This window comes from Felis catus, chromosome F2 (assembly GCF_018350175.1).
Source record: "Felis catus isolate Fca126 chromosome F2, F.catus_Fca126_mat1.0, whole genome shotgun sequence".
NCBI lineage: Eukaryota > Metazoa > Chordata > Mammalia > Carnivora > Felidae > Felis > Felis catus.
In genome coordinates this window covers 71,783,472-71,811,388 of record NC_058385.1, presented here as the reverse complement: position 1 = coordinate 71,811,388, position 27,917 = coordinate 71,783,472, and the positions used below count along the sequence as shown (strand labels likewise).

At 44.6% G+C, this 27,917-nt stretch overlaps 1 protein-coding gene and 2 long non-coding RNA genes across 19 annotated transcripts in view; 2 read left to right on the top strand and 1 right to left on the bottom strand.

Moving 5' to 3' along the window:
- LOC111558539 overlaps positions 1-27,917 on the top strand; it is a 160,773-nt gene that overhangs the window by 15,731 nt on the left and 117,125 nt on the right. For 16 of the 17 annotated variants that reach the window (XR_006592220.1, XR_006592223.1, XR_006592232.1 and 13 more), the window contains exons 4-7: positions 12,256-12,359; positions 14,618-14,722; positions 14,934-15,069; positions 27,749-27,832. This is a non-coding gene — a long non-coding RNA (uncharacterized LOC111558539). The remainder of the gene's footprint in view (positions 1-12,255; positions 12,360-14,617; positions 14,723-14,933; positions 15,070-27,748; positions 27,833-27,917) is intronic. The other variant, XR_006592224.1, reaches the window with a different exon arrangement.
- GSDMC (gasdermin C) lies at positions 79-24,157 on the bottom strand. The gene is made up of 13 exons (XM_019823124.2): positions 24,018-24,157; positions 15,010-15,230; positions 13,487-13,670; positions 10,929-11,097; positions 5,853-5,964; positions 4,574-4,618; positions 4,154-4,183; positions 3,592-3,672; positions 3,330-3,356; positions 2,341-2,480; positions 1,879-2,008; positions 1,327-1,400; positions 79-647 (listed from the first exon to the last, which is right to left on the bottom strand). The coding sequence occupies exons 2-13, from the start codon at positions 15,224-15,226 to the stop codon at positions 345-347; spliced, it is 1,512 nt and encodes a 503-aa protein (XP_019678683.1). The 5' UTR covers positions 15,227-15,230; positions 24,018-24,157; the 3' UTR covers positions 79-344.
- On the top strand, positions 4,098-8,987 carry LOC123383028. The gene is made up of 2 exons (XR_006592236.1): positions 4,098-4,908; positions 8,818-8,987. It is a non-coding gene; the product is annotated as an uncharacterized LOC123383028 (long non-coding RNA).

The window sequence follows — 27,917 nt, the reverse complement described above, 5'->3', positions numbered from 1 at the left end:
ATAGTGAAATGCTCACATTTTTTTTTAATGTTTATTTATTTTTGAGAGAGCATGAGCAGGAGAGGGGCAGAGAGAGAGGGGTACAAAGGATCCCAAGCAGGCTCTGACAGCACAGAGCCCATAGCAGGGCTTAAACTCACAAACTGTGAAATCATGACGTGAGCTAAAGTTGGATGCTCATCCAATGAACCACCCAGGCTCACATCTTTAGATACTATTCGATGAGTTTTGACAATTGCATAAACCTTTATCAAGATACAGATATTTCTATCACCTCAGAACATTCTCTCAAGTTTCCACCGATCCCTGGCTCCATCCTGCCTAGAACGGCAGACGTGGTGGCCCTAGACCCCCCCGAGCTCATCAGGGACACTCTCAGCATAGACTGGAGTGGGGCCAGGCCTCTCTGGACTGCCTGTCAGCTGCTGCAGCAACGACAGGGTCCCATACAGGGCAGACAGGGGCTGCTTGGTTTCCAGATCCCAGGTTGACCTGGGGCTATTCAGTTCCATTTTCAGCCCACACTCCTCCAGGAGGCCATAGGTGATGGCCAAATCCTCACCCTGGAGTGGGGCAAGGAGCTCGGGTTTGAGGGTAAAGGGGATGTCCCAGCAGTATTTGAAGTTGGGCTCCAGGATGCTCCTTACCTAGAATAACCAGTATCAGATGTTACACGTCAGCATTTGAGGTCGGGAAGAGAAAATTTGTCCCAAGAGGGTCATGCAGGGTAACTGAAAGGGACAAAAGCTTTGGAGTCAAGAGGGCCCAGAGTCATGTCCTGGTCATGCCCTGTGGTCAGTGTAATTGTGGATACATTATTGGAAATCACTGAGCATTGATTCCTCAGCTGCTAAATGAGTTTATTAACATTTCCCTTGCAGAATAGTGGCATTTGGAATTAGATGTGTGTGTATATCCATACACGTATGCAGTGTGTGTGTATGTATATGCATATGTCTATACACACATATATCCTTAAATATGTGTATGTGGAGAGAGAAGAGCGATTCCCAAATGGTAACTGTGTATATAAAGCGGGGATATGACTCAGGGACTCTGGGTTCCCAAACCTGGGTTCTTATATGGCTATTTTAGAACCGTGGGGGCTCTCAGCAGGGGTTGCCATGGAAACAGAGACCCTCCTGATAGATTCATACCCACTGGGCCTGTTGCCCAGAGGGAGATGCAGCCAGGGATTTCCCAGTTGCCAGAGCAGGATCCTGTCTCCCTGGCAGAAACCTGCGTCATCTCTTCTTCCTCAGATTCATTCTTAACTCTGGTTCTTTCCCCCTCTTCCCTGGACACTAGCCCCTGAGAATATCTCACCAGCTTCTGCTGCTGGAGCAGGATCCTCTTTTCCATGGACTGGGCCAGCAGATCATGTTGGGTGTCACTCAACACTGGGAACAGGGGGACATTTGGGGAAAGAAAGTGATGAAGGGTTAGATTTTCCTCTCCCCACTGTGAGCTGGGAGACCCTATGAGAGGGGAACTCTGAGGCAGAGGAATCACCCATTGGACTTTGAAGGTCAAGTTCACTTTACTGGAAAGTCCTCCTTCTACTCTTGGAATGCCTCCAGAATGCTACATAATGTGGTCCAGAGGATGGGATCCTGAGGCTGGAGCCTGGAATCTTCCACCCATAATGATCTGTTGGATGAACTTGGGCTGGTCACTTTCTAGACCTCAGACTGTTTCTCTGTTCACGTGGCAAATTTATCTCACTAAACCCTCTGGACATTTCAGAGAGGGGATATGTGAGGATGAAGATCATGATATTTGAAGGGTTTTGGAGAGATGGCGTCTAACCCATAGCTTTCACGAGGTCTGAAGGCCAAACTTGTGACTTTCCTACATTTCCCCCCAGATCATTCTTACCCATTATGACTTCAAGGAGGTAGATGATGTGGAATCTTGCCTGGATCCATAGGTCTCTTGTGTCCGGTTGCATCTCATTTAGGATTGTGCCCCCAAAGTCATCCAAAAGATCTAAGGGGCTCCCATCCAGCTATAGGAGACCCACATTATTAGTAATAAGATATTACTGCTACAACTACTAGTGGTATATAATTTTGCCTGTGTCTTTTAAGTCTGTAAGTGATCAACCAAGGTGGGAGGGTCAGGGCTCTTTACCTGTCCCAGGGGATTCCTAGCAGCCCCAATATTTGGCCCCTGGCCTTGTCATTGTGCCTGGGGCCAGTGTCCCAGATTGCTGACAGCCTACTCTTTCCCCTGGCATTGCCCCATCCCTCCTCCCCTGTGTATCTTGATAGCCATATTTCCTAAACCTGCCCCTTTTACCACTTTGATCAGCCCTAGGTAGTTTTAGGAACTCCTCACCGTGTCCGTGAGGTCCTGCAGAGCCTCTCGGTTCCCAAGCATGTTCAGGATAGTATGGAATATAGAATCCTGAGTGTCCTTTGAGAGCTGGGCCAAGGCCTCCATTTCCTGGAAAATCTCCTCATGTAGTTGCTTGAAATCTGCCCTCAGGCGTCAGCATCAAACCAAAAATGGGTATAATTCTTTGATTATAACATTCCTGGGATGATAAGCCCCTCCCCATCAAATATGAGCTCTTTTATCAACCCAAAGCATCTCTATGAATGCCATGTTTGAGCTCTGGGAACAGGATAGAAATAATAGACTAGAAAACAGACAATCCTAGTGCTATGAAATGAGGGGAGCAGAATGCAGGGAGCAGAGATGGAGATTCTGGAAAGGGGTCATGGGAAGTAGAAGAAAATGACCAGGCGCTTATTTCTGGGACATGTCTAAAATAGCGTGGATTCTGTGGTTGGGCTCTTAGAGATGAGGATCTGAGCTCTTGGCTCAGTTTCTACGTTTGTTAAATGGGGATGTTATGAGGGATTAAATGAGTTTATGTATATAAAATGCTTGGAGTAGTACCAGGTAGAAGACTTGAGCCATCCTTCTTATAATGTAATTCTACTTGTATCATCTATATCCATATGGAATTAACCAAGGAATGGATTTGGGGGCTCTCTGCTTGAGGAGACTGTGGGTGCACTCAAGATGATCTGCTGAGTGAGAGGTCACTAGAACGGACGTGCAGTGACACAGGCATTTCTGTTTGGTTCACTGCTGTATCCCTAGTACTTAGAATAATGCCTGTTGCCCAGTAAGTTCTTAATAAAAGTTTGTTGCAGGTATGCCCAAACAAACGAAGGAATGAATCAGTGGAGCTGACCAAAGTGTAAGTTTGGAAGTAGACCTCAGTTTTCTGGGTTGCATGGAAACTCCAGTCAGGGCTCTCAGCTCTGCAATTCCCTACCCTGGAGGCCCTGGATTCCCTCTTAATAAACACTCACCTTGCCAAAGGACTCTCTGTATTCTTCCTGGAAAGAGAATCACAAGGAATCATCTCTTTTCTCATGCTCAAATTTGCTTTTTGAGACACTTGGGAGGGTTCTGGCCTCTCATCACCTCTGCCCTCTTGCTAGACCTCTTTCTGCCCCAATTCGGATGGATCCCTCCACGTCCTGGCCTTCCTGGATCCTTCCTATTCCACAAAAACTAGAGCCAGTCCCTAGGGCAGTGGTGGCAAAGGCCGGGGAAATCTGCCCTGCTTACCAGGTGAGTGCAGCACAAGATCCAGAGGCTTCCTTACATCAGATACACTCATTGTGTACAGGGGACCATTGTTCACAGCAACTAAAAGAGAAATTATACCCCCACCAAGAGTTAGCTTCTGAAGACATTTGGTTTCTCTGGCCTTCTGCTCCCTGCCTCCCCCCCACCCCCAGCTCCTTTCCATCTATTCCTGCCCTTTGCCCAGAGGTCAGATCCTCCTGCCTCAGGCATGGACAGCAGAGGCAACTGTGTGGGGCGTTTGTGCAAAGTGGCCTCATGGAGGGATCAAGTCCCACCTTCCTGTCTCTAAAATCACCCACTCGGGGCGCCTGGGTGGCGCAGTCGGTTAAGCGTCCGACTTCAGCCAGGTCACGATCTCGCGGTCCGTGAGTTCGAGCCCCGCGTCAGGCTCTGGGCTGATGGCTCAGAGCCTGGAGCCTGTTTCCGATTCTGTGTCTCCCTCTCTCTCTGCCCCTCCCCCGTTCATGCTCTGTCTCTCTCTGTCCCAAAAATAAATAAACGTTGAAAAAAAAATTAAAATAAAATAAAATCATCCACTCACTTGATGTCATCATCTTTTGTAGCATTCTCTCTGGAAAGAGAAAGAGAAGTGCTCATTCACAAAGCCTTAGTCTCCATTCTCCCCTTCCTCCTCCCAACCTCTCCCTCCTCTTTCCAGCTTTCTCCTCCTCCTCCCCCAGATTTCTTACCTCTTTTCACTCCTTCAGTTGATTCAGAGCCTAGGCATATGGAGACCTTAGGCAGCACACCCACAACCTCACCTCACAGTTCAAAGGGGAACTGTGGCCAGGGGCCGGTGCCAAGGTCAAAGGCAGGGGAGAGGAGGAGGTGATGGAGACGCTTGGCTGGAAAGGTTTCCCTGTGGGTCTGTGGGGGCTGAGCCCTTACTAGCATCCGAAGGGGGTCAGTGCTCAGCAGGGCCTGCGTCTAGGCAGAGAACCTGTCCAGCTCTGAAACTCACCTTCTGGAAAGGTTTTCTGCGTGTCATCATCTGAGATGAGGATATCTGGGTGGGAAGAAGCCAGGCCAGGAGAGCTGAGGTTAATCCTGCTGGACCGGTTCCCAGCCCCTGCCCGCAGCCCCCAGGCTTCCTCCTCCACACCCAGCCTGGCAGCTTTTCTCAGTGTGGCCAGGGGACGCCTCCACCAGATTCACCTGTGATGCTGGCTCAAACTCAGAGCCCCTGACCTAATTCTACCTTCTGAATCAGACTCTCTGAACAGAGCCTGGAGCCTGCCTTTTGAATGAGCACCTGGGTTGATCACTGTGCTGACACTGGAGAACTTCCTCTGTAAGGTAAAGGCAGTTGGCTTTGTCTGTCCTTCTTCGGGTAGGATTGTCTCTCTGGTGCCCTTAGTCTTACTCTCGTGAGGTCTGTTCCCTCACCTGTCTGCTCCCAGTCCTGCCCCCTTCCTGGGTGATTTCATGCTGCACCTAAGAAATGCTGAGACAGGATGTTCAAGGGAGGATATTATAGACAGAAGTGTGTGTGTGTGTGTGTGTGTGCGCACGCGCGTGCATGTCTGGGGGTGGAGGGGAGAAGGGAACGGCATCCCCTGATCCCTGAGGAGCTGGACCCTAGCTGTATCAGGCTCACCTCTTCCTGGGACTTAAATTGGGGGAGGCTGGTTGTGTCCCCAGCGCTCACCATTCCATCCAGGGGTATAGCTGCTGTTTGATGCAAATGGTTTGCCCATGTGGAGTCAGAACCCGAAGTGTGTGCGTGTGCTGGGGCACTGAGGCCCAAGAGTGAGGGAGGGAGAGATGTAGATACAACCCTGCCTTATGTTCCTGGGGCATTGTGTCTGCTGGTTTGTTTGGGATCCTGCGGCTATCTCCTGGGCTTTCTCCCGAGGTTATGGATACCCTGGGGAGCGCCCTGTGGCTCCCCCAGGCCAGCTGCTGAGAACGGCTTGAGTGGACACTGGAATGAATGGAGATGATGGGGTTGGGGCTGCCCTTGGCCTGGTGCCAAGGACACCTCCACGCCGGACCCCCCTTCGTCCCCGTCCACACGGGAGACTATCTCTGTATCTTCCCGGAGCAGCGTTTCTGTCAGTCAGCCGTGCTGGGAGGTGGCTTTGGTGGTGGGATGTGTGTGCCCCCACAGTGGGGAGGTGTTTTTCGGCCTGCTGCACAGAGCAGCAAGTGGATGCGAGCTGCTGGCCCTTCCCCTCTCTTTCTCTTCTCCGGAGAAGCGGACGCCCCCTCCCCACCTTCCCCTTTCAGCCTCTGCTTACCCCAGCCATTGTTCTCGAAAATCAGCTGCTTCTTCTTATAGGCGATCACGGTGCCCTCTGGCAGAGTCAACATCTTCTCTCTCACTTTGAGACCCTCTCCCTGGCCTTGACCCTGGAGAGAGAAACCAGGCAATGTGGTCCCATGTACATGTGATCTTAAAACTCAAATAGATCTATTTTTGCACTGGTGGTGTGAATGCAGACTGGTGCAGCCACTCTGGAAAACAGTATGGAGGTTCCTCAAAAAACTAAAAATAGAACTACCCTATGACCCAGCAATTGCACTACTAGGCATTTATCCACCAGATATGGGTGTGCTGTTTCAAAGGGGCACATGCACCCCCATGTTTATAGCAGCACTATCAACAATAACCAAAGTATGGAAAGAGCCCAAATGTCCATCGATGGATGAATGGATAAAGAAGATGTGGTACATAAATACCATGAAGTATTACTCAGCCATGAAAAAGAATGAAACCTTGCCATTTGCAACTACGTGGATGGAACTGGAACTAGAGGGTATTATGCTAAGTGCAATTAGTCAGAGAAAGACAAAAATCATATGACTTCACTCATATGAGGACTTTAAGAGACAAAACAGATGAACGTAAGGGAAGGGAAGCAAAACAAATATAAAAACAGGGAGGGGGACAAAACAGAGACTTAAAAAAATTTTTTTTTAACGTTTATTTATTTTTGAGACAGAGAGAGACAGAGCATTAACGGGGGAGGGTCAGAGAGAGGGAGACACAGAATCTGAAACAGGCTCTAGGCTCTGAGCTGTCAGCACAGAGCCCGACGTGGGGCCCGAACTCATGGACCGCGAGATCATGACCTGAGCCGAAGTCGGCCGCTTAACCGACTGAGCCACCCAGGCGCCCCCATAAGAGACTCTTAAATATGGAGAACAAACAGAGGGTTACTGGAGGGGTTGTGGGAGGGGGGGTGGGCTAAATGGGGAAGGGGCATTAGGGAATCTATCCTGAAATCATTGTTGCACTATATGCTAACTAATTTGGATGTAAATTCAAAAAATAAAAATGAGAAAAAAACTCGGATCTAGAAAGCGATATGGTCCCACGTGCATGTGATCAGAGACCTCAGCACCCCCCGCCCCCATCTCACCTCCCTTGATCCTGATTTATAGGTGCTGCTCTTTTTCCTTCTTGTTCCAGTATTTGCCTTCCTGTTTCTTGGTTTTGTGTTTATATTGCAATGATTTAATTTTTTTTTCCAGATTTAAGTATATCCAGTCACTTTCTCCTTTTGGTGATAAGGATTTCATTTTCCTACTCTTCCCCCTCCCCAACCCTTCACTCCTCCTTCCCCCATCCTCGTAAAATGTTCACATCCCAATACCTAAGGTAATATCCATTGTTTACTGTTGGGGAGACTCCTTCTCCTCACTCCAGATCTTTCCTGTAGCAGTTAATTACTAGGACAGTTGGGTGCCCTCTCTGTCTCTTGTGGGGATGCATTTTTTGAGACCGTACATATCCGAAGACCTCTCTCTTTTACTCTCACACTTGAGCATTATTTTGACTGGACATAGAAATCTAAGCTGAAATTCCTTGGAAAATGACTTTTGTTTTCCTTTTTTAGAAATATGCATGATTTTCTTTTTTTGTTTTAAAGTTTTTATTTTTTTATCTTAGCAGGTGCAAGTGGGGGAGGGGCAGAGAGGGGAGGGGGACAGAAGATCTGAAGTGAGCTCTGCACAGACAGCAGAGAGCTGGATGTGGTGCTTGAACTTGCAAACCATGAGATCATGACCTGAGCTGAATGCAGACGCTTAACCGACTGAGCCACCCAGGCGCCCCCACGCTTTTCTTTTTGAGGCGGGCGTCCTGAGAATTCGCACTTATGTTCTGTGGTTTATGTTGACCCGTTAAATTATGCCTCCTGTTTGGTCCTTTCACCTGGAAACACATTCCTCCGGTCTCCTCACCTTTGTTATATTATTTTTTGGATGATCTTCCTTCTTTTATTGTGTCTCCGTTATTTCTGGAACTCCTGTTTTTCAGATGTTGTATGTTTGGACTAACCCTCTAAACTTTAATATTAATATTCTCCTCTTTTTCTGCTTACTTTTTTGGGGGAAATGTCTTTGATTTTATTTTTTGGCTTTCCTATTTAAAAAAAAATTAGACTTCTGGTTTCTGTGCTGGCATACTGTAAAGAGCTTAGAAGTTGCCACTCTGTCTTACAATCAAGTGAAAAGCTGAACAAACTTTACTGAGTATATTAGTCTGTAGAAAAATAGAACCAATAAGCTTTCTGTCTATATATCTATATTTCTAAAGGGATTTATTGTAAGGGATCTGTTCATGCAATTATAAAGGTTGAAAAGTCCCAGGGGCACCTGGGTGGCTCAGTCAGCTAAGTGTCTGGCTTTGGCTCAGGTCATGATCTCATGGTTCGTGAGTTTGAGCCCCGTGTCAGGCTCTGTGCTGACAGTGCGGAGCCTGCTTGGGATTCTGTGTGTCCTCCCTCTGTCTCTCCCCCACTCACGCTCTGTCTCTCTCTCTCTGTCTGTCTCAAAAATAAATAAACATAAAAAAATTTTTAAGGGGTTCCTGGGTGGCTCAGTCAGTTAAGTGTCAACTCGTGGCTTCGGCTTGGGTCATGTTCTGACAGTTTGTGTTTGAGCCCCACCCATGTCCGGCTCTGCACTGACTGTGGGGAGCCTGGGTGAGATTCTCTCTCTCCCTCTCTCTCTGCCCCTCCCCCGCTCACACGTGTGCTCTCTCAAATCTCAAATAATAAAAACTTTAAAAAAATTCATAAGAAGAAAAATCCCAAGATGTACAGACCCAGGAGAACTAATGGTATAGTTCCAGTCCGAATTTAAAGGCCTTAGAAGCAGGAGTGCAAGTCAGAGTCTGATGGCAGTGCAGCGTCCCAGCTGAAAGATACTTAGGCAGAGAGTGAACTCAAGTCTTTCTCCACCTTTTGTTTCATTCAGAACTTCAGTGGATTGGATGAGGCCTGCCTGCGTTGGGGAAGATAATCTGCTTTACCAGTCTACCCGTTCAAATCTCATCCAGAAACATACAGGCACACCTAGAATAACCTTGAACCAAAAACTGTGTACCTCATGGACCAGTCATGTTGGCAACATAAAATTAACCATCACACTGAGTAGTAATTACTGTGTTCTGGAGACCTGATTGACTGTTCATATGTATTATCATGGACTTTTATGTAGGAGTTCTATTTTAAGTAGTTTTTAAAAATTTATTAATTTTTAATGTTTATTTATCTTTGAGAGACCGAGACACGTCATGAATAGGGGAGGGGCAGAGAGGGAGGGAGACACAGAATCCCAAGCAGGCTCCAGGCTTTGAGCTGTCAGCACAGAGCCTGATGTGGGGCTCGAACCCACGAACTGTGAGATCATGACCTGAGCCGAAGTCGGACCCTTAACCGACTGAGCCACCCAGGTGCCCCATATTTTAAGTAGATTTTTCTTTTAAGTTTATTTATTTTGAGAGAGAGCAAGTGAGGGAGAGACAGAGAGAGAGAGAGAGAGAGAGAGAGAGAGAGAGAGAATCCCAAGCAGGCTCTGTGTTGTCAGTGTAGAGCCCAGCACAGGGCTTGATTCCACAAACCCTGAGATCATGACCTGAACCGAAATCAAGAGTCAGATGCTCAACTGACTGAGCCACCCAGGCACCCCTGTAGGTGTAGGTGTTATATTTTAATTTTATGGATGAGGGACCCTATGTCAGAAACATGAATAATGACCTCAGGCAGCCTAGTGAGTAAATGGCTTCTCCAGAATTCAGCCCTACTCTTTGATGAGAAGAATGTCCTGGTGAGTCCAATGTCAACTAAGAGAGTGCAGTGCAAAGCAATGGTGTGGGAAAACGCTGACACAGCTGGGAATCTACAAACCGTTTAACAACATCACAGCCCAGGAGCCATGCTTAGAACCGGCACCTGCTGTGAACACCTGGGGCATAGGCCAGACACACAGCTGAGCATTCGCCCTCTGCAAAATGCCTCAGGGTGTTCTCCTGTTCTCCCAAAACCCCGTCAGCACACCGAAACTGATGTGAAAACAGCCGGGCGTGGACATACCCTCCAAACTGGAGTTAAGTTTGGTTTCAAACTTCTTTGTCCACTGGGTGGCGCCTTGCTCTCCTCTAGGGTTAATTCACAGATCTTGTGAAAGTTAGCTCACATCTCTGTTTTTGTCTTGTTTTGTTTTTTTGGTTCCTAAATCTCTTCAGTGAGGACAAATTACATATAAAATATATTTTGTGTAAATGTCCATAATAACACACGCACACACACACTTTATATGTCCCTGAGTCACAGTTCATGTTGAGTAAATATTTGATGAACTGCTTTGTTTTAAACTTTTTTTTTTTTTAATTGTGATGATTGTAAGTTATATACATCATATGTGCTTGGAGATATTTCATCTTAATACGGAACACTTTGTACTCAGGGTATCACAGTATTTAGGATGTTTGAACTGCTGAGGTTTTGTATTGTATGTGGCCCCTTGTTTCTTCCAGCCATAAAGCTGCACATGTATGTAGTATAGCAACCATACATATATATCTTTTAAGTTTATTTATTTGGAGAGAGAGAGTGTAAGTGGGGGAGGAACAGAGAGAGAGGGAGGGAAAGAAAGAATCCCCAGCAGGTTCCACACTGGCAGTGCAGAGACCAACACAGGGCTTGAACTCACGAACTGTGAGATCATGACCGGAGCTGAAACCAGACGCTCAGCCAACTGAGCCACCCAGGCGCCCCAACAATCATACTTTTAGAGTATCCAAAACCGATCGTCTAACCAAAGCAAAATATAATTGCAAATAATTAAATCTATTTCTATTTTATTGATATTGAATAACCTCATATATTAAAATACTAAAACGAGCATGTTAGAGTATACCCTCGGGTCCGGAGTCAGGATTCCTTGGCACATGAGAAGTGGGAAATAATGACCCCATTCATTCCAACCCCCAGAGACAGGCCCTAATAAGATGCAGAGCCCCTGGGAAGTGGGGTGGGGCTGGCTGTGCTCTTGGTGTCCCCATCCCACTTCAGACAACCGTGTACCTTGACAGAAGTCATCCAGGGGATAAAGCATTTTCCCAAAACGTTCACACTGCTGCTGTCATGCAGCACAGTGCTGTTGATCAGCTCCACGGCCTCTGTCACCACATAGAGATTGTCATCTCTGCCCCGGCACTTCCTCAGAAACAGCAGCTCCTGATCCAACACTTTCCTGAGGTAGGTGGGAAGAGAAAGGTCACAGTGGGAAAGGGATGCCTTTTTTTAAAAATGCTTATTAATTTATATTGAGAGAGTGCATGCATGCAAGTGGGGGAGGGGCAGAGAGAGAGGGGAAGAGAGAGAATCCTAAGCAGGCTCCACGTTGTCAGTGCAGAGCCTGACGTGGGGCTTGATCCCATGACCGTGAGGTCATGATCTGAGCTGGAATCTAGTGTCAGATGCTTAACTGACAGAGCCACCCAGGGGCCCCCCGGGAAAGGCGGGCCTTCTTGGCTTGTTGTGGATTACTCTTCTAAGACCCTGGATGGGGTACAGAGCATTTGGAATTTGATAGGTGAGTTCTCCATGGGTAGGAAGATACTGGCTTATAGGTTAGGTTGCTTAGGGCAACAGAACATCTCTGATGTGCACGGTGGAGGGGGTCCCCATTCTCTGACGGGTATGGTATGACAGTATGCATACCATATTATGAAGAGCCATTTACATTTTCCAAAATTATATTGGTCATGTTAGGGTAGTTTGTACATTTCCAGTACCAGGGGCTCTCAGCAGAAGAGGCTCAAAGTAGATGAGTCCAGGTGATGGAGACCAGTGCTTAGGAGGCCCTGTTGTCAAAGCTGAGTACACACAGCACACGTGCCCATGTGGAGCAGGCGGATAAAGTGTGATGAAGGAGGGCAGGTGCTGGGTGATTTTTCATGACTAGCGCAGATGGGCTTTGTGGGTCGACCGTCCTTAGTAGGGGGCTTGGTAGAGCTTGACTTGAAGAGGTAAGTTGGGGGAGATGTGGAAGGTCTGCAGTGCTGAGACTCAACTCTGTTCTGCTCCAGGCCCCACCCTGCTTGGTGCCCTGGTGACAGCCATGTGGAATACTGAGAGACCCTTAAATTTGCCTTTCAGGGCAGGAGGTTACTGACCATCCAGTGCCCTTGGAGAGAAATGCAGGCTTCTTACCATTTGTCCAAGGAGTGTGTCATCTGACTCTGCTTACCTCCCAACCTTCACTTTACATCACCTTCATCCTTGTTGACGAAGCTTACGCTTCCCTGGCCTCCCCCTCCTCTTGGAAACACCCAGCTCTGTCCTGTCCCAGGGCCTTTCAGCTCTAATTCAGACCCTTTTCCTCTTGCTTGCTTCTTTCATTCTTTAGGTTTGAGCTCAACTGTTAGCACCAGAGAGAAACCTAAACCGACCACCTTCAGCGTCTCTTTGACCTCGTCCTGTTTCATATCTCCAGAGCTCCCGTCGTGATCTGTAAGTGCCTTCGGAGCTGAATACATGACATGCCCACATCCCCTCTATTAGAAATAGCCAACTGCCTTTTTTTTTTTTTTCCATTAAAGGTCTGACCTCAGGCTTACTTATTTCACTTGGAGCTAGCTAATTAAAATGTATCCTAGAAACTGCCTCTTTGCTGAAATACTGAGAATTTCTTTTTCTTTCTGAGCAGCTAAAGAATCTCAGATACTCTTTTGCACCATAAACAGTCTTTGCAAATGTTATTGTTAATAAGGGCCTTGTAAGAACTCAGGAATACGGAAATTGTCCAATGCCCTGTGAAAGTAACTTTTAGTCTTTAAGCAGCCTGTGATTTTTAACTTGTTGCTTTCTTAACAATTTGTTGGGTTTGTAAACACATTATTTAAGTTGGCATTTCTGTTTTTACTTATTTATTTATTTTAAATTTATTTATTTATTTAGAGAGAGAGAGCACCAGCAAGCTGGGGAGGGGCAGAGAGAGAGGAAGAGTGAGACAGATTCCCAAGCAGGCTCAGTGGTGTCAGCACAGAGCTCCACCAGGGGCTCAGTCCCACAAACTGTGAGATAATGATCTGAGCTGAAACCAAGAGACAGACGCGTAACCAACGGAGCTGCCCAGGCACCCTGAAGTTGACTGTTTTTAGAAGGCAGTAAAGACTTAAGTTCTTCGTTGAGCTCTTAAGAGATCGTTTGATACCTGCCTTTGCCTATACGTTTGGAGGTAAATGAAATCCCAGGACACTACTTCATACCTCATGTCAACAGAGAGTTTCCGATTCTTTGTCTCCCATAAATTAATACTTTGTTAATTAATACTTTATTTTTTATCGCCCGCTCTTCCTCACTGCCTGCCCTTTGCCTGTCCACACTAAATATGAGCGGCTTTAGGGTAGAGATGGGTAGCACATGATAGCGCAGTAATGGGTAATTGCTGTTTTAATAAATATGTATTAAGTGACTAATAATTATTCGCTGAATGAATGAACAAGAAGAACAGCATAGCTTGCCTGCGGTGTAATTTTCTTCATTCAGAGCCTCAGCAGCAAGGCCTGCTAGGTGTCTGCCCACAAAGAGAGTCCAAGGGGCTCTGTTGACCAGTCCTTCCTCTCCCATGGCCTCACCTCTTTAGAAGGTCTTTCCAGTTTTGGGGTGGGAAGGTAACAGCGTGAAACTGGAGGAAGGTTTCATGGCACTTAGTAGCTTCCCCTGACACATTCGTTTCTAGCATGGCAGTCACACCTGCAGAAGCCTTGTACTTCCGGAACATGGTGTCACTGAAGATAAATGGTCCCTTGATAACAGTTTCTAAGGACAGAAAAGGGGACTTCAGGTTTAATCAAAAATTTACTCTGGAACAGTTGGAAAATGGAATGGAGATAGAGTGACCAAGTCCTGTGTTGCTTCAGCCCTCTTACCTATTGAAATCTTTCAGAAGCTAACAAAATAATGTGGTTTTTTTGTTTTCTTTTTATTAACTTATTTTTAATTTTTTAAAATTTACATCCAAATTAGTTAGCATATAGTGCAACAATGATTTCAGGAGTACATTCCTTAGTGCCCCTTATCCATTTAGCCCATCCCCCCTCCCACAACCCCTCCCGTAACCCTCAGTTTGTTCTCCATATTTATGAGTCTCTTCTCTTTTGTCCCCCCTCCCTGTTTTTATATTATTTTTCCCTTCCCTTATGTTCATCTGTTTTGTCTCTTAAAGGCCTCATATGAGTGAAGTCGTATGATTTTTGTCTTTCTCTGACTAATTTCACTTAGCATAATACCCTCCAGTTCCATCCATGTCGTTGCAAATGGCTAGATTTCATTCTTTCTGATTGCCTAGTAATACTCCATTGTATATATATACCACATCTTCTTTATCCATTCACCCATCGATGCGCATTTGGGCTCTTTCCATACTTTGGCTATTGTTGATAGTGCTGTCATAAACATGGGGGTGCATGTGTCCCTTCAAAACAGCACACCTGTATCCCTTGGATAAATGTCTAGTAGTGCAATTGCTGGGTTGTAGGGTAGTTCTGTTTTTAGTTTTTTGAGGAACCTCCAGACTGTTTTCCAGAGTGGCTGCACCAGCTTGCATTCCCGACAAAATAATGTTTTAAGTGTAAATTACTGCTGAGGACAAATGTTTGAATCAACCCAAGGGTCGGATAACAGGGATGTCATCTCAAACCCTGAGACATGGTGACATCATGTGTGCCCTGGTCAAGGAGACCCATGACATCATCTTTCCTGTGCAGCAGGTGCAGCATCTGGCCCCAGGAGGCAGCATGCTGGAGCAGAAAATGTTAAGCATGTGGAGCCAGACAGATCTGGGTTTGGATTCTCGTTTTACTAGTTCCCAGGTACGTAACCTAGAACAAATTATTTTATAAGTTTCAATTCACTGTTCTGTAACTGGGGGTAATGTTTCTGACTTAAGAAGCTGCTATAAGTATTAAATGAACTCATAAATGCTTGGGTCCAGATATTAGTAGATTCTCAAATAGTCATAGGTTCTTGCCCAGTGTCTTTCGGCAAAACTGCTCCTAACGTTTACCTGTGTGTGTGTCTCAGGGATTCTTGCATGATGCACTACCTGTCTGGGCACCTATGTTTTCACTCCCTGCCTCCCAGCCCTTGTTGGCAATACCTGGGACTGAAGAACTTGGCTCCAGGATGTCCATGAGGGTGTATTCTACTGGAATATCAGGTAGTTCCCAGAACTGTGAGAGAGTCTTCTTTTTCTTCCGTAAAATTGCAAACTGACGGAATTTGTTGGCATTCAGCAGGTGTTTCACAGGTGTCAGGTCTTTGTCTCCGAGCTCTTTGACCAAATTCTTACTGATATTCTCAAACATGGAGGACATGTTTCTAGGGACAGATAGAAGGGGAGTACAGATTTCAGTGGAGATGGGGAAGAAAGTGGGTAAGCTGTCACAGAGCTTGATGTTTTTCCTAAGGAAGAGGACATATATGTGAGATTAACTTAGGTCTTAGAGTAGTGACTAAATCATACTTTCTCAATTTTGGTATTCTAAACACAGCCTGGGCTTTGGAGGGAAGCACTGCTGTGAAGTTCATTGCTCTTTATGGCTAGAATAGAAAAGCCTGTGTATCTCCCCACCCCCAAGCCAAGGGCACCCTCCAGGCCCAGAAAGTGCTCAGTGCTATCGTCAGCAGAAGGGCCTGAGAGAAGGTTAGGTATATGGCACAAATCCACGGTGGTGGTAGAGGTGGTGGCCGTGTTGGCCATCAGAGAGTGAGGGCCTCACGGGGAAGTGACCTGTGAACAAAGACTTGAGCTGGAACAAGGTGGGGAGGAGGGAACGACGTGGCTATTTGGGAAAAAGGGTTTCAGGCAGAGGAATGAGCAAGAGCGAAGTCCGACAGGAAGATACGTGGCAGGAGAACAGGTGCAGGACGTGAGAGACTTATCAGAAAGGGAGGGGGAGTTGGGGCAGGCCCTTGCTGGTCTTTATTACGACGTCGTTTGTCCTTGAGGTGGGGTTGAAAGCTGTCGGAGTGACAGATGGGACTCCTCTTTTGAAAAGGCGCCTGTGTTGCTGTTGCCCACAGACGCAGTGAGGCAGTGAGAGCGCTAGTCGGGGGGCTAGCGAGGAGGGACCGCAGTGACCTGAGTGACAGCTGACGGTGGATGGGGCCAGGGTGCTGGCACAGGAGCAGTGAGATGGGATCCGATCCCCGTCTGTGCTGAAGGTAGAGCCAACATCTACCAAAAGAGTGGTGTGGCTAGGTGGCCCCTGTGGCTGCTCAAGGCTCTGAGGCTCAGAATGATTTGGGACGGTGCCATGTATACATCAGCAAATGACTTCTGTTTGTCAGACAGGGAGACGACCAAGAGAACGAGGGGAAGAAGTTGGGGAAGCAAGGCAACGTGGAGGAAACATGGGTCCTGGGAAATAAAGGGGGGCCGGTTCGGGGATCCAGAGAATCAATTACATGTACATGTGTCACTCATTGTGCTCTCAGAGAACTGTGAGGACAAGCTGGATTCTTTTTATGCTCCTTCTGCTCTTACAGAAGGGATTAAATGGGTTCTAATATGTCATTTAGAGAGAGTTGACAATGATTTGAGTACTTCCCAGAGATTTAGGCCTTTGTCATGTACGCACATGTGCATGTACACAAATATGTGCTTTAGCTGGCATGGGCCTTAAGTCCTTCTTAGGCAAATATGTATCTAGCAGGTGATCTTTGGAGGATAGCGATAAGATATCTAGGCCATGAGACCTTAGCAGAATCAGGGGGAAATAAACAAGCACCTGGTTCAGGTGATGGAAGTGGCAAAGAGAAGAATTTCCCCTCCAAAGGGCAAACAGATACACGTTCTTATGCCTCTGTGGTTAAGATGAAGCCAGCCAAACTGTACAATTTGTGTAGAGAAATTGTAGAGAAGGGCTTTATGTGTCTGTGAATTGCCTAAGCTCAGTGCTGCAAAACTCATGCCTCTGAAAATTCTATACAATCTTACTGTGACTGAAATAGGACAAGAGAATCACCTTCATGAGAGTGGGCTGAGATGGCAAAATAATAAACCCAGAAGCCGGCCTCGTTGTGCTGGGTGGACTATGAATCACTAGTAAAATAAGAAAGTCAATCCTTCTGCTAAGTGTGAGGAGTTTGCATGGGTAGTCATCACCCTGGATGATGCTCTCATGCTTCCTAAATATTTTCAGTGTCGGCACAGACACTAAACACAGGATCTCCACCAGCAATTGTACAAGAAACAAAGACCAGTGCTCAAGAGGAGAGAGATGATTACTAGGGAAAGTGATCCTCTATAAATTGACCTGTTCATTCATTTATTTACTCATTAATTCAGCAGAATTTTAACAAGCGCCTATGACAGACTAGGCCCTGTGCCGGGAATTGGCAATACCATGGTGAACAAAAGTAGGAATGGTCTCTGATCTCTTGGGGCTTGCAGCCTAGTGAGAAAGACAGTTATTTACCAGATGATTTCACTAGTAAATACATGTACATGTGTAAATCATTAGTCCCATAAAAGAGAGGCATCTGATGCTCTCAGAACCTGTGATAGGTTTTCTTTGTTCTTTGGTCAGGACAGTTGGGGGATCAGGGAAGTCTTTCTTAAGGGAGTGATTATCAACTGAGGTATTAGGTGAGTAGAAGTGAGCCAAAATAAGAGGGGAGGAAACCCAATTCCCTCAGTAGAATAAAGAGCATGTACAAAGGCCTTGTGATGGGAGACTGTTTGGTCCATTCCAGGGATGGACAGAAACCAGTATGGCTGGAGTGGAATGAGTGGTGGGAAGGGTGGGAGACGAGGCTCAGGAAGTATGTAGCAGCCAGACTATGCTGTTCTTTAGAGGTTATTTGGCATCTTTGGTCATTTTTCTAAGAGTGAAACAAAGTTTGACAAATGCAGAATTGTAAGCGGAGGTAGGATTAATGTAAAAATGAGTGTCTGGCTGGATGTAACTCTGGCAGATCAATAGTAAAATCTCTTTGGGGTAAAATAGATTCAACACAGCCACCCAGGAGATGCAGACAATGCCCTGTGTGAGGTCACCTCACCATCCAAAAATACAAAGCACATGTGGAAGCAGGTCACCCTCAGTGAGGCTCATCAGACACAACGTACATCAGGAGTAGATCTATAGAAGCCATAAAGTTGAGGAATCAGGTAGAGACTATAAGAGAAGTGTGTGACATATTAAAAGCATAAATAAAAAAAAAACATGAGAAAAGAACAAAGTAGCATAAAGTGACCAGGCAGATTGGGAAAAAAGATTAAAAAGGAAGCTTTAAGGTGAAATATAGTTGTAGATATGAGCTCAGTGAATTAGATAAGCAGTTCTAGACCTAGCTTAAGTGAGAATTAGTGAACTGTAAGGTGGATTTTAGGAACTTAATCCTAATTCACCAGAGAACTATAAACAGATAGAAAATAGTATAGAGATACTAAGATGCATGGAGGACATGATGATAAAGTAAAACACACATATATATGCATATATGTATATACACATATCTGTTTATGCGTGTGTGTTTGTGTGTGTGTGTATACACACACACGCATATATGTGGCAGATGTGCATATATATGAGAAAATAGAAAAATGGGATTAAGGCAAGAGTCAAGATACAATAGACAAGATGAGTCAAACCCACAGGTAATCAAATATTTTTTTTTTAATTTGTTTTTTAAGTTTGCTTATTTTTGATAGAGACAGAGTGTGAGCATGAGCTGGGGAGGGGCAGAGAGAGAGAGAGAGAGGGAGACACAGAATCCAAAGCAGGCTCCAGGCTCCAAGCTGTCAGCACAGAGCCTGACGCAGGGCTTGAACTCACAAACTATGAGATCATGACCTGGGCCGAAGTCAGACACTTAACTGACTGAGACACCCAGGCACCCCCCCCCCCCCCAGGTAATCAAATATGAATAAGATTGTGAAATAGTAAGGACAACAAGAAGAGCTTAAAAATTTCCACCAACAGGAGGGGAATCATCTTTAAAGGAATGCCTATTATATAGAGAATAGGGTTTTCAATTGCAACAACTGATGCCAGAAGAAAATAGAATAATATTTTTAAAAGGAAGTCAGAATTAAAATATTAAATATCCTTGTATTTTTTTGACAAGGAAGTCAATCAAAGAAATCAATTTTACATTTTGTTAAATCAAGTATGAATTAAAAAAATTATTATGAGAGAGCAAGGCGGGGAGGGACAGAGAGGGAAAAGGAGAGAGAGAATCCCAAGCGTGCTCTGCACTATTAATGCAGAGCCTGATGTGGGGCTCAAACTCATGAATTGTGAGATCGTGACCTGAGCCAAAATCAAGAGTCAGACACTTAATTGACTGAGCCACCCGGGTGCCCCAAATCAGGTATGCATTTTAAAATTGAAGGATAACCAGTAAAGGAGTAGAAATTGAATATTTAACTTCTAGACCAGGAGAGGGGGGGAAAAGAAATAAAGAGAACATGACTATTCCAATAAATGATAAAGAAGAGGAAGAAAAGGCAGGGAAAATAGAAAGTTCAAATAAAATGGTACAAATAAAATATACAATAGATGGAGTAAGTGTAAATTGATTAACTTTTCTTCACTTAAGAATTAGAAGTTGTTGGATTCAATTTAAAAAACCAAAATCCAGAAATACACTCTTTAGAAAAGAGACAAATTTAGAACACTAAAATTAGTAAATAAAAGCTAAAAGAATAGAAGAATACAGGTCAGGCAAGTACCAAAATAAAACCTGTATGGACATATCCATATCAGACAAAATAGATTCGACTCAGTAAACATTATTAGGGTAGAATGGGATCACTTTATAATAACAAGAACATGTAATAACTCAAAACATGAGTGGACCTAATAAAGCCTCAAAACATATAAACAAATGTTGTTAGATGGGTCAGTAATTGATGGATCACATATAATGTCATAAGAGATATTCATAGAAGATATGAACAATGCAATTATCAAATTTGATTGAATGGGCATATATAAAACTCTGTATACTCTGTACAGAGAGACAACTGATTCTTTTCACACTCTCTCACACATGTCATTGAGCAAGTATCCACAAATATGAAGAATCAATATTATTCAGATTACATTTTTATCACAATGCCATTAAATTTAAATAATAAAAATGTAATTTAACCCCCAATTTATTGGAACTAAAGAAAGAAATCCACTTATCCTAATAACTCACAGGTTAAAGAATAAATTGTATGGGAATGTTACAAATAAAAATTTGTGGATAAGCCTACAGCTAGTATGAAGATTGAAATAGTAATCAAAAACTTTTCAACAAAGAAAGGCCCAGGACCAGTTCTCTTCAGTGGTAAATTCTACCAAATATTTGAAGAAGAATTAGTGCCAATCCTTCTCAACTTTTCCAAAAATGTGAAGAGGAGGGAACAGTGTCAGACTAATTTTATAAGGCCTGCATTATCCTGATACCAAAGCCAGAAAAAGAAACTACACGAAAAGAAAACCACAGGTCAATATCCCTGATGAATATAGATGTAAAAATGTTCAACAAAATACTAGCTAACTGAATAAAACAGCATATACACCATGCCCAAGTGGGATTTATCCTTGGGGTGCAAGGATGACTCAACAAAATAATACAAAAACCAATTAATGTGAGAAACCACATTAACAGAATAAAAGATGAAAATCACATAGTCCTCTCAATAGATGCAAAAGAAATATTTGACAAAATTCAATACCCGTTCATGATAAAAACTCTCAATAAGCTATAAAAGGAATGTACCTCAACATAATAAAGGTATTATTTGACAAGTCCATAGCTAACATCATATTCAGTGTTCAAGATTGAAAGTTATTTTTCTAAGATCAGGAACAAGACAAGGATGTCGCTTTATTCATAATAGTCCTGGAAGTCCTAACCAGAGCAATTAGGCAAGAGAAAGAAATTTAAAGTACACAAATCAGAAAAAAATTTAAAATGGTCCCTGTTTGCAGATGATAAGATCTTATAAACAGAAAACTCTGGAGACCCCATTTAAAAACCTGTTAGAACTAATAATCGAATTCAGTAAAGTTGTAGGATACAAAATCAACATACAAATAACAGTTGTATATCTAACAACATACTATCTGAAATGGAAATTAGGAAAACAGTCCCACTTACATTGCACCAAAAAGAATGAAATACTTGGGAATAAACTTAACTAAGGTGCTGAAAGACTTAGGTACAGAAAACTACAAAATATTGATTGAAGGAATTAAGACAAACAAGTGGAAAGACATCCCATGTTCATGGATCAGAAGACTTCAAATTGTTAAAATTTCTATACAACCCAAAGTGATCCACAAATTCAGTGCAATGCCTATCAAAGTCTCAATGCTATTCTTTACAGAAAAAAAAAATTCTAAAATTTGCATGGAACCACAACCTTCCCCAAATTGCCAAAGCAATGTTGAGAAAGAACAAAGTTGGAGGTATCACACTTTCTGATTTCAAATACAAGGTTGTAGTAATCAAGGCAATATAGTACTGCAATAAAAACAGGCATAAAGGCCAAAGGAACAGATAGAGTCACACCTTATAATAAACTTATGGTCAACTGAAAGTCAACAAGAGTGCCAAGAATACCCAATCGGGAAAGGATAGCCTCTTCAACAGTAGTCGCTTCAACAAATGGTGCTGGTAAAACTGGATATGCCCGTGCAAAAGAATGGAATTGGACCCTCAACCTTACACTATTCACAAAAGTCAACTCAAACTGGATTAAAGACCTAAATATAAGACCTGAAACTCCAAAGTTACTAGAAGAAAAGATAGGGGAAAAGCTCCAGGAGATTGGTCTTGGCACTGGTCTCACAGATAGGACACCAAAAGCACAGACAACAAAAGCAAAAGAAGTGGGATTGCCCTGAACTATGAAAGGCTTTTGCATAGCAAAGGAAACAAACCAAAAGAGTGAAAAGGAAACCTATACAGTGGGAGAAAATATTTGCAAATCATCTGTCTGGTAAAGGGTCAATATTGAAAATATGTAAAGAATTCACACAACTCAATAGCAAAAACCAAAGAAGTCAATTAAAAAAATGGGCAAAGGGGAGCGCCTGGCTGGCTCAGTCAGGTAAGTGTCAGACTTTGGCTCAGATCATGATCTCACGGTTTGTGGGTTCGAGCCCCACATCGGCCTCTGTGCTGACAGTTCAGAGCCTGGAGCCTGCTTCAGATTTTGTGTGTGTCTCTCTCTCTGCCGCTCCCCCACTCACACTGTCTTTCCCTGTCTCTCTGTCTCTCTCAAAAATGAATGGACATTAAAAAATTTAAAATGGGCAAAGGACCTGAGTAGACATTTCTTCAAAGAAGGCATACAAATGTCCAACAAGTATATGAAAAAGTGCTTAAGATCACTAATCAGCAGGGATATAAAAATCAAAAGCACAATAAAATATCTCACACCTGGTAGAACGGCTGTTATCAAAAAGACAAAAATTAACAAGTGTGGGTTGTATATATATGGAGAAATTGGAATTCTTGCATACTGTTGGTGGGAAGGTAAACTAGGAAAGACATTATGAAAGACAGTACGAAAGTTCCTCAAAAACTTAAAAATAGAACTACCTTAAAAATCCAGCAATCCCACTTATGGGCATATATCCAAAGGAAATGAAACAGTATTTCAAAGAGCTATCTGCATTCCCACATTTACTGCAGCATTATACACAATAGCCAAGATCTAGAAACAACCTAAATGTCCGTCAGTGGTTGAATGAATGAAGACGTGAGATTTACATACACACACACAAATGGAGTATTTTTTAGCTTTAAAGCCCCCAAAATTCTGCTATTTGCAACAACATGGATGATCTGAATAACACGCGAAGTAAGAAAACACACAGAAAAACGAATACTGCAGAATCTCACTTATATATGAAATCTAAGACAGGCGTACTTATAGAAGCAGAGAGTATGATGGTGGTGGACAGGGGCTAGAGGAAGGAGGAAGGGGGGGTGATGTCAGTCTAAAGGTTCAAAGTTTTTGTTAGAAAAAATCCTGGAGATCTAACGCACAGCATGGTGACTATAGTTAACAATATTGTATACTTGAACTATGCTAACAGGATAGATCTTAAGTGCGCTCACCACACACACAGAAAGGGAATTATGTCAGGTGACGAATATGCATAGATTGTGGAAATCATTTCACAATGTATGTCAAAATATCAAGTTGTGTGCCTTAAACATATACAATATTTACTTGTCAATTACAAATTTTTTCAGTAAAGCTGAAAAAAAGGATAAAAAAGATTCATAAAGGGGCTCCTGGGTGTCTCAGTCGGTTAAGCGTCCGACTTCGGCTCAGGTCATGATCTCATAGTTCGTGGGTTCGAGCCCTGTGTCGGGCTCTGTGCTGACAGCTCAGAGCCTGGAGCCTGCTTCGGATTCTGTGTCTCCCTCTCTCTCTGCCCCTCCTCTGCTCGGGCTTTGTCTCTCAAAAATAAATAAATGTTAAAAAAAAAGAAACAAACCTTGGAAGAACCAGCCACCCCCAGATAGTTCTATAGTTTGGAGCTTAGAGCTTAGACCTGCCCCAGAGATGTAAATGAGTTATCTGTGTATAGGTGGAAATTGAAACCAGCATACTATAGATGAAGCCGTGAATGAATATTTAATAGGTGGAAAAGGGGAAAATGTAAAGTGCATTTTGCAGGCCAAAGAGGCAAATAAGAATGGGGTTTCTCAGTTGTACAGAATTTGGTTTTTGAATATTTATTGAATACTTATTAAATATTTATTGGTTGACTAGAAACAGAATTTTCAACAGTTTCTATAAAATCCTTGATGTGACTTTCAGTTCCGTCTAGTGTGGGCCATGGAAGAGATCAGTGTACGACAGAAAGTAATGGGAACAGAAGATTTTTGGAAAATGGACCTGGATACAGGTGCATCAGAGATACATCCCTGGCCTTCCACGCTGGCATGTTGTTGTCAGAAATTCTCCTTTATTAAGGAGAACTTTGGGAAGAAGTGCTACCTTCTTTTGGGGTCAAATTATGCTAAAAACAAAACAAAGCCTTGTATTTATTCTATTCAGTTTTCATCCTGAACATTTCTGTCTGTGACCATACTAATCTTCTCTTCTTATTCATCTCCTGATCCTCAATTAGAACTTACCAGATTGTGTATTGTCTGGTCCTGCAGAGAAAGATTCTAGTTGAGTTGGGTTCCTTCCAATCTTCGGGTCTTCTGATGTCAAGCAGTGTGTGTGTGTGTGTGTGTGTGTGTGTGTGTGTGTGTGTGTGCGCGTGTGTGTGTGTGTGTGTTTCCCCACCAATAGGTGCTGCCTCAATTTCCAGTGCAGTATCCCAGAAAAATCAGCATATGACAGGCCCTCTTTTTCAGGAGACCAGGTCTGGAGCTTAACTCTGGACCACAAAATCTTAGCTTTCAATCCCATCTCATCAGGTTATATAGCTGATTATGTACCTGCTGGGCTGTCCTAGCAGAAACCCTGCCCTTTTCTTATTAACAGAACTGGCTGAATGAGTTTTGATTCATGGATTCACAGTCATTGTGGGTGGAACAAGTTTTTGGCTCATTTTCTGTCTTAAATGTGCTGTATACAAAGTATCACTGTGAGTCAACAAGAAAGGTAAAAACCTTTCAGGAAGAGGGATAGGTTCAAGTGCCAGGGCCTGGGGGAGCGCCTCTGAACTGCCTAGATGTGGAGCTCTGTACAACAGGAATTTTTTAAACACCTCCCATCTGTCAGGCACTATGCATATATTAAGTATTCCAGTCTTACAACAGTCTTTATTTTAAAGATAAATTAAAAGGAGACTTTCAAAGAGGACAAAAACAACTTTCCCCAAACCCATTCTCTCGCTGATTGCTCCCTGTGGATTTACAGGATTAGGTGAGCCTATAGGAAGGGAAGATTGTATGACTAGGAAGGCCACACCCACAGGTTTTGGTAATTTCCTGAACTGTCCCTCAAAAAGGCAACATCCCTTTCAGTTGACAGGATATTACAATGCGTGTATTTCATTTCACTTTTTTTCTTCTTCACTTTTAATATTCGTGAAAGTCCCAAGCGAACCCTTCTCCATCTTGGGAATCTGATATCCACTCCATCTGGGACACATCTCACACTGTAACACCATCAGACCTAAAGATTTACCAGAATTGAGTTTTACTTTCTAGAATTTGCATTTTAAAGACAATAGACTTGAAGTGTAGAATTTTTTTTAATGTTTATTTATTTTTGAGAGAGAGAGTGCAAGTGGGGGAGGGACAGAGAGAGGGGGAGACAGAGCATCCAAAGCAGGCTTCGTGCTGTCAGCACAGAGCCTGATGAGGGGCTCAAACTCACGAACTGCAAAATCATGACCCGAGCTAAAGTCTGATGCTCAACCGACTGAGCCACCCAGGTGACCTGAAGTGTAGAATTGTGATTACATAAACTGTCTTTCACACACCAACCTTCTGAGGGACAGGCTTGCCGTTGGATATTCTAGAAGCCAGAGGAAACTCAGCTATTTGGGAAGAGTTATGTGAGTCCAGTGAACCCTGGGTTGTTTATCTGTTTCTGTTTTTTTTTGAATAGGCTTCGAACTGATGAGGTTTAGAACCAAGATTGCCATCATAAATGGCTGATAGCTTTGCTCGCCCACCTCCTTGTTCTCTATCCTGAAGCACCCTACAGCATTCCTGAGGAAGGGCATAAAGGGAAAGCCTGCGAAGTCCAGCAGGTAGCAGCAGTTAAGGCTCCCTGATCCTTCTAAGCTGAGAACAGCCTCTTGCTGGGGAGGCAGCAATCTTGAAAAGCCTGAGAAAAAGCTCTAGGTTCTTTCTCACGGGAATCCTCTAAGTGTGTAGATGGCACTCGCTTGTTTTCACCTCTTCAGCTCTTTCCCCTTTTCACCTCTCTCATTGCTTCACTCCTGCCAAACCTCACAACAGGATTCTTCAAGTTTTGCACATATCATAGGGAGGCTCTTATCTGGGCATTAGTGGCCAAGAGTAAATGATGTCCATTTGCTTAAGATGACATAGGGTGGGGTGCCTGGGTGGCTCAGTCAAGCATCTGTTGATTTTGGCTCAGGTCAGGATCTCGTGGTTCGTGAGCAAGCTTGAGCCCCGCATCTGGCTCTGCACTGGCGGCAAGGAGTCTGCTTGGGATTCATTCTCTCTCTCTCTCTCTCTCTCTCTCTCTCTCTCCTCAAAATAAATAAATAAACATTTTTAAAAGATTACACAGAAAGACTGGGGTGATGGAGGCGACTGCACAGGACACTTTATTATCTTGAAAATTCTCCCATTAGTTACCTTCCCAGGTTAGCCTTTTTCACAGGTTTTCATGCAGATCTCTTCTCTCCCCCTCCTTCCCCTCTTCCACCCCTCCTTCTCCCTCTCTGACTCACTACTGCTTCTCTGTCTCTTGCTTTCCTATTCTTCCTCTCCCCTCCCTTCCACATTCTCTCCCTCCTATCTTACACAGAATAATAAAGCCACCCCAAGCTCTCCCTCACTGAGCCAGCCAGTCCCCAAATAGTTGTTGAGTACCAGCTACAGTTTCTAGGTTCCAGGTCTGCATTTCCTATGCATTATTTTGATTCTACTGCAGGGGATATGGAGGTAAGACAGAGGCCTCAGCACAAAGACTACCTTTAGTGTGGGGAGACAGACTATGGAAAATGAAGAGAAATGGAAAATAATTTTGTCCTTACAGTTCTCTGAGAGTACAATGAGTGACCCCTTTATTTCCCAGGACCCATGTTTCCTCCACGTTGCCTTGCTTCCCCAACTTCTTCCCCTCGTTCTCTTGGTCGTCTCCCTTTCTGACAAACAGAAGTCATTTGCTGATGTATACATGGCACCGTCCCGACTCATTCTGAGCCTCAGAGCCTTGAGCAGCCACAGGGGCCACCTAGCCACACCACTCTTTTGGTAGATGTTGGCTCTACCTTCAGCACAGACGGGGATCGGATCCCATCTCACTGCTCCTGTGCCAGCACCCTGGCCCCATCCACCGTCAGCTGTCACTCAGGTCACTGCGGTCCCTCCTCGCTAGCCCCCCGACTAGCGCTCTCACTGCCTCACTGCGTCTGTGGGCAACAGCAACACAGGCGCCTTTTCAAAAGAGGAGTCCCATCTGTCACTCCGACAGCTTTCAACCCCACCTCAAGGACAAACGACGTCGTAATAAAGACCAGCAAGGGCCTGCCCCAACTCCCCCTCCCTTTCTGATAAGTCTCTCACGTCCTGCACCTGTTCTCCTGCCACGTATCTTCCTGTCGGACTTCGCTCTTGCTCATTCCTCTGCCTGAAACCCTTTTTCCCAAATAGCCACGTCGTTCCCTCCTCCCCACCTTGTTCCAGCTCAAGTCTTTGTTCACAGGTCACTTCCCCGTGAGGCCCTCACTCTCTGATGGCCAACACGGCCGCCACCTCTACCACCACCGTGGATTTGTGCCATATACCTAACCTTCTCTCAGGCCCTTCTGCTGACGATAGCACTGAGCACTTTCTGGGCCTGGAGGGTGCCCTTGGCTTGGGGGTGGGGAGATACACAGGCTTTCCATTTGACCCCAAATGAAGGTCAGGGCTCAGAGGGGCCTGCGTCTAGGCAGAGAACCTGTCCAGCTCTGAAACTCACCTTCTGGAAAGGTTTTCTGCGTATCGTCATCTGAGATCTGATTCTGGGTGGGAAGAAGCCAGGCCAGGAGAGCTGAGGTTAATCCTGCTGGACCGGTTCCCAGCCCCTGCCCGCAGCCCCCAGGCTTCCTCCTCCACACCCAGCCTGGCAGCTTTTCTCAGTGTGGCCAGGGGACGCCTCCACCAGATTCACCTGTGATGCTGGCTCAAACTCAGAGCCCCTGACCTAATTCTACCTTCTGAATCAGACTCTGAACAGAGCCTGGAGCCTGCCTTTTGAATGAGCACCTGGGTTGATCACTGTGCTGACACTGGAGAACTTCCTCTGTAAGGTAAAGGCAGTTGGCTTTGTCTGTCCTTCTTCGGGTAGGATTGTCTGTCTGGTGCCCTTAGTCTTAACTCTCGTGAGGTCTCTTC

What these genes read in the sequence shown, in the direction of transcription:
- GSDMC (XM_019823124.2), bottom strand. Translation starts at nt 15,226, where the DNA reads ATGTCCTCCATGTTTGAGAATATCAGTAAGAATTTGGTCAAAGAGCTC. An exon ending in CCTGGATGACTTCTGTCAAG is followed by an intron (nt 5,965 to 10,928) that starts GTACACGGTTGT and finishes TTCTCTCTCCAG; the next exon opens with GGTCAAGGCCAGGGAGAGGG. An exon ending in ACAAAAGATGATGACATCAA is followed by an intron (nt 3,673 to 4,153) that starts GTGAGTGGATGA and finishes TTTCTCTTTTAG; the next exon opens with TTGCTGTGAACAATGGTCCC.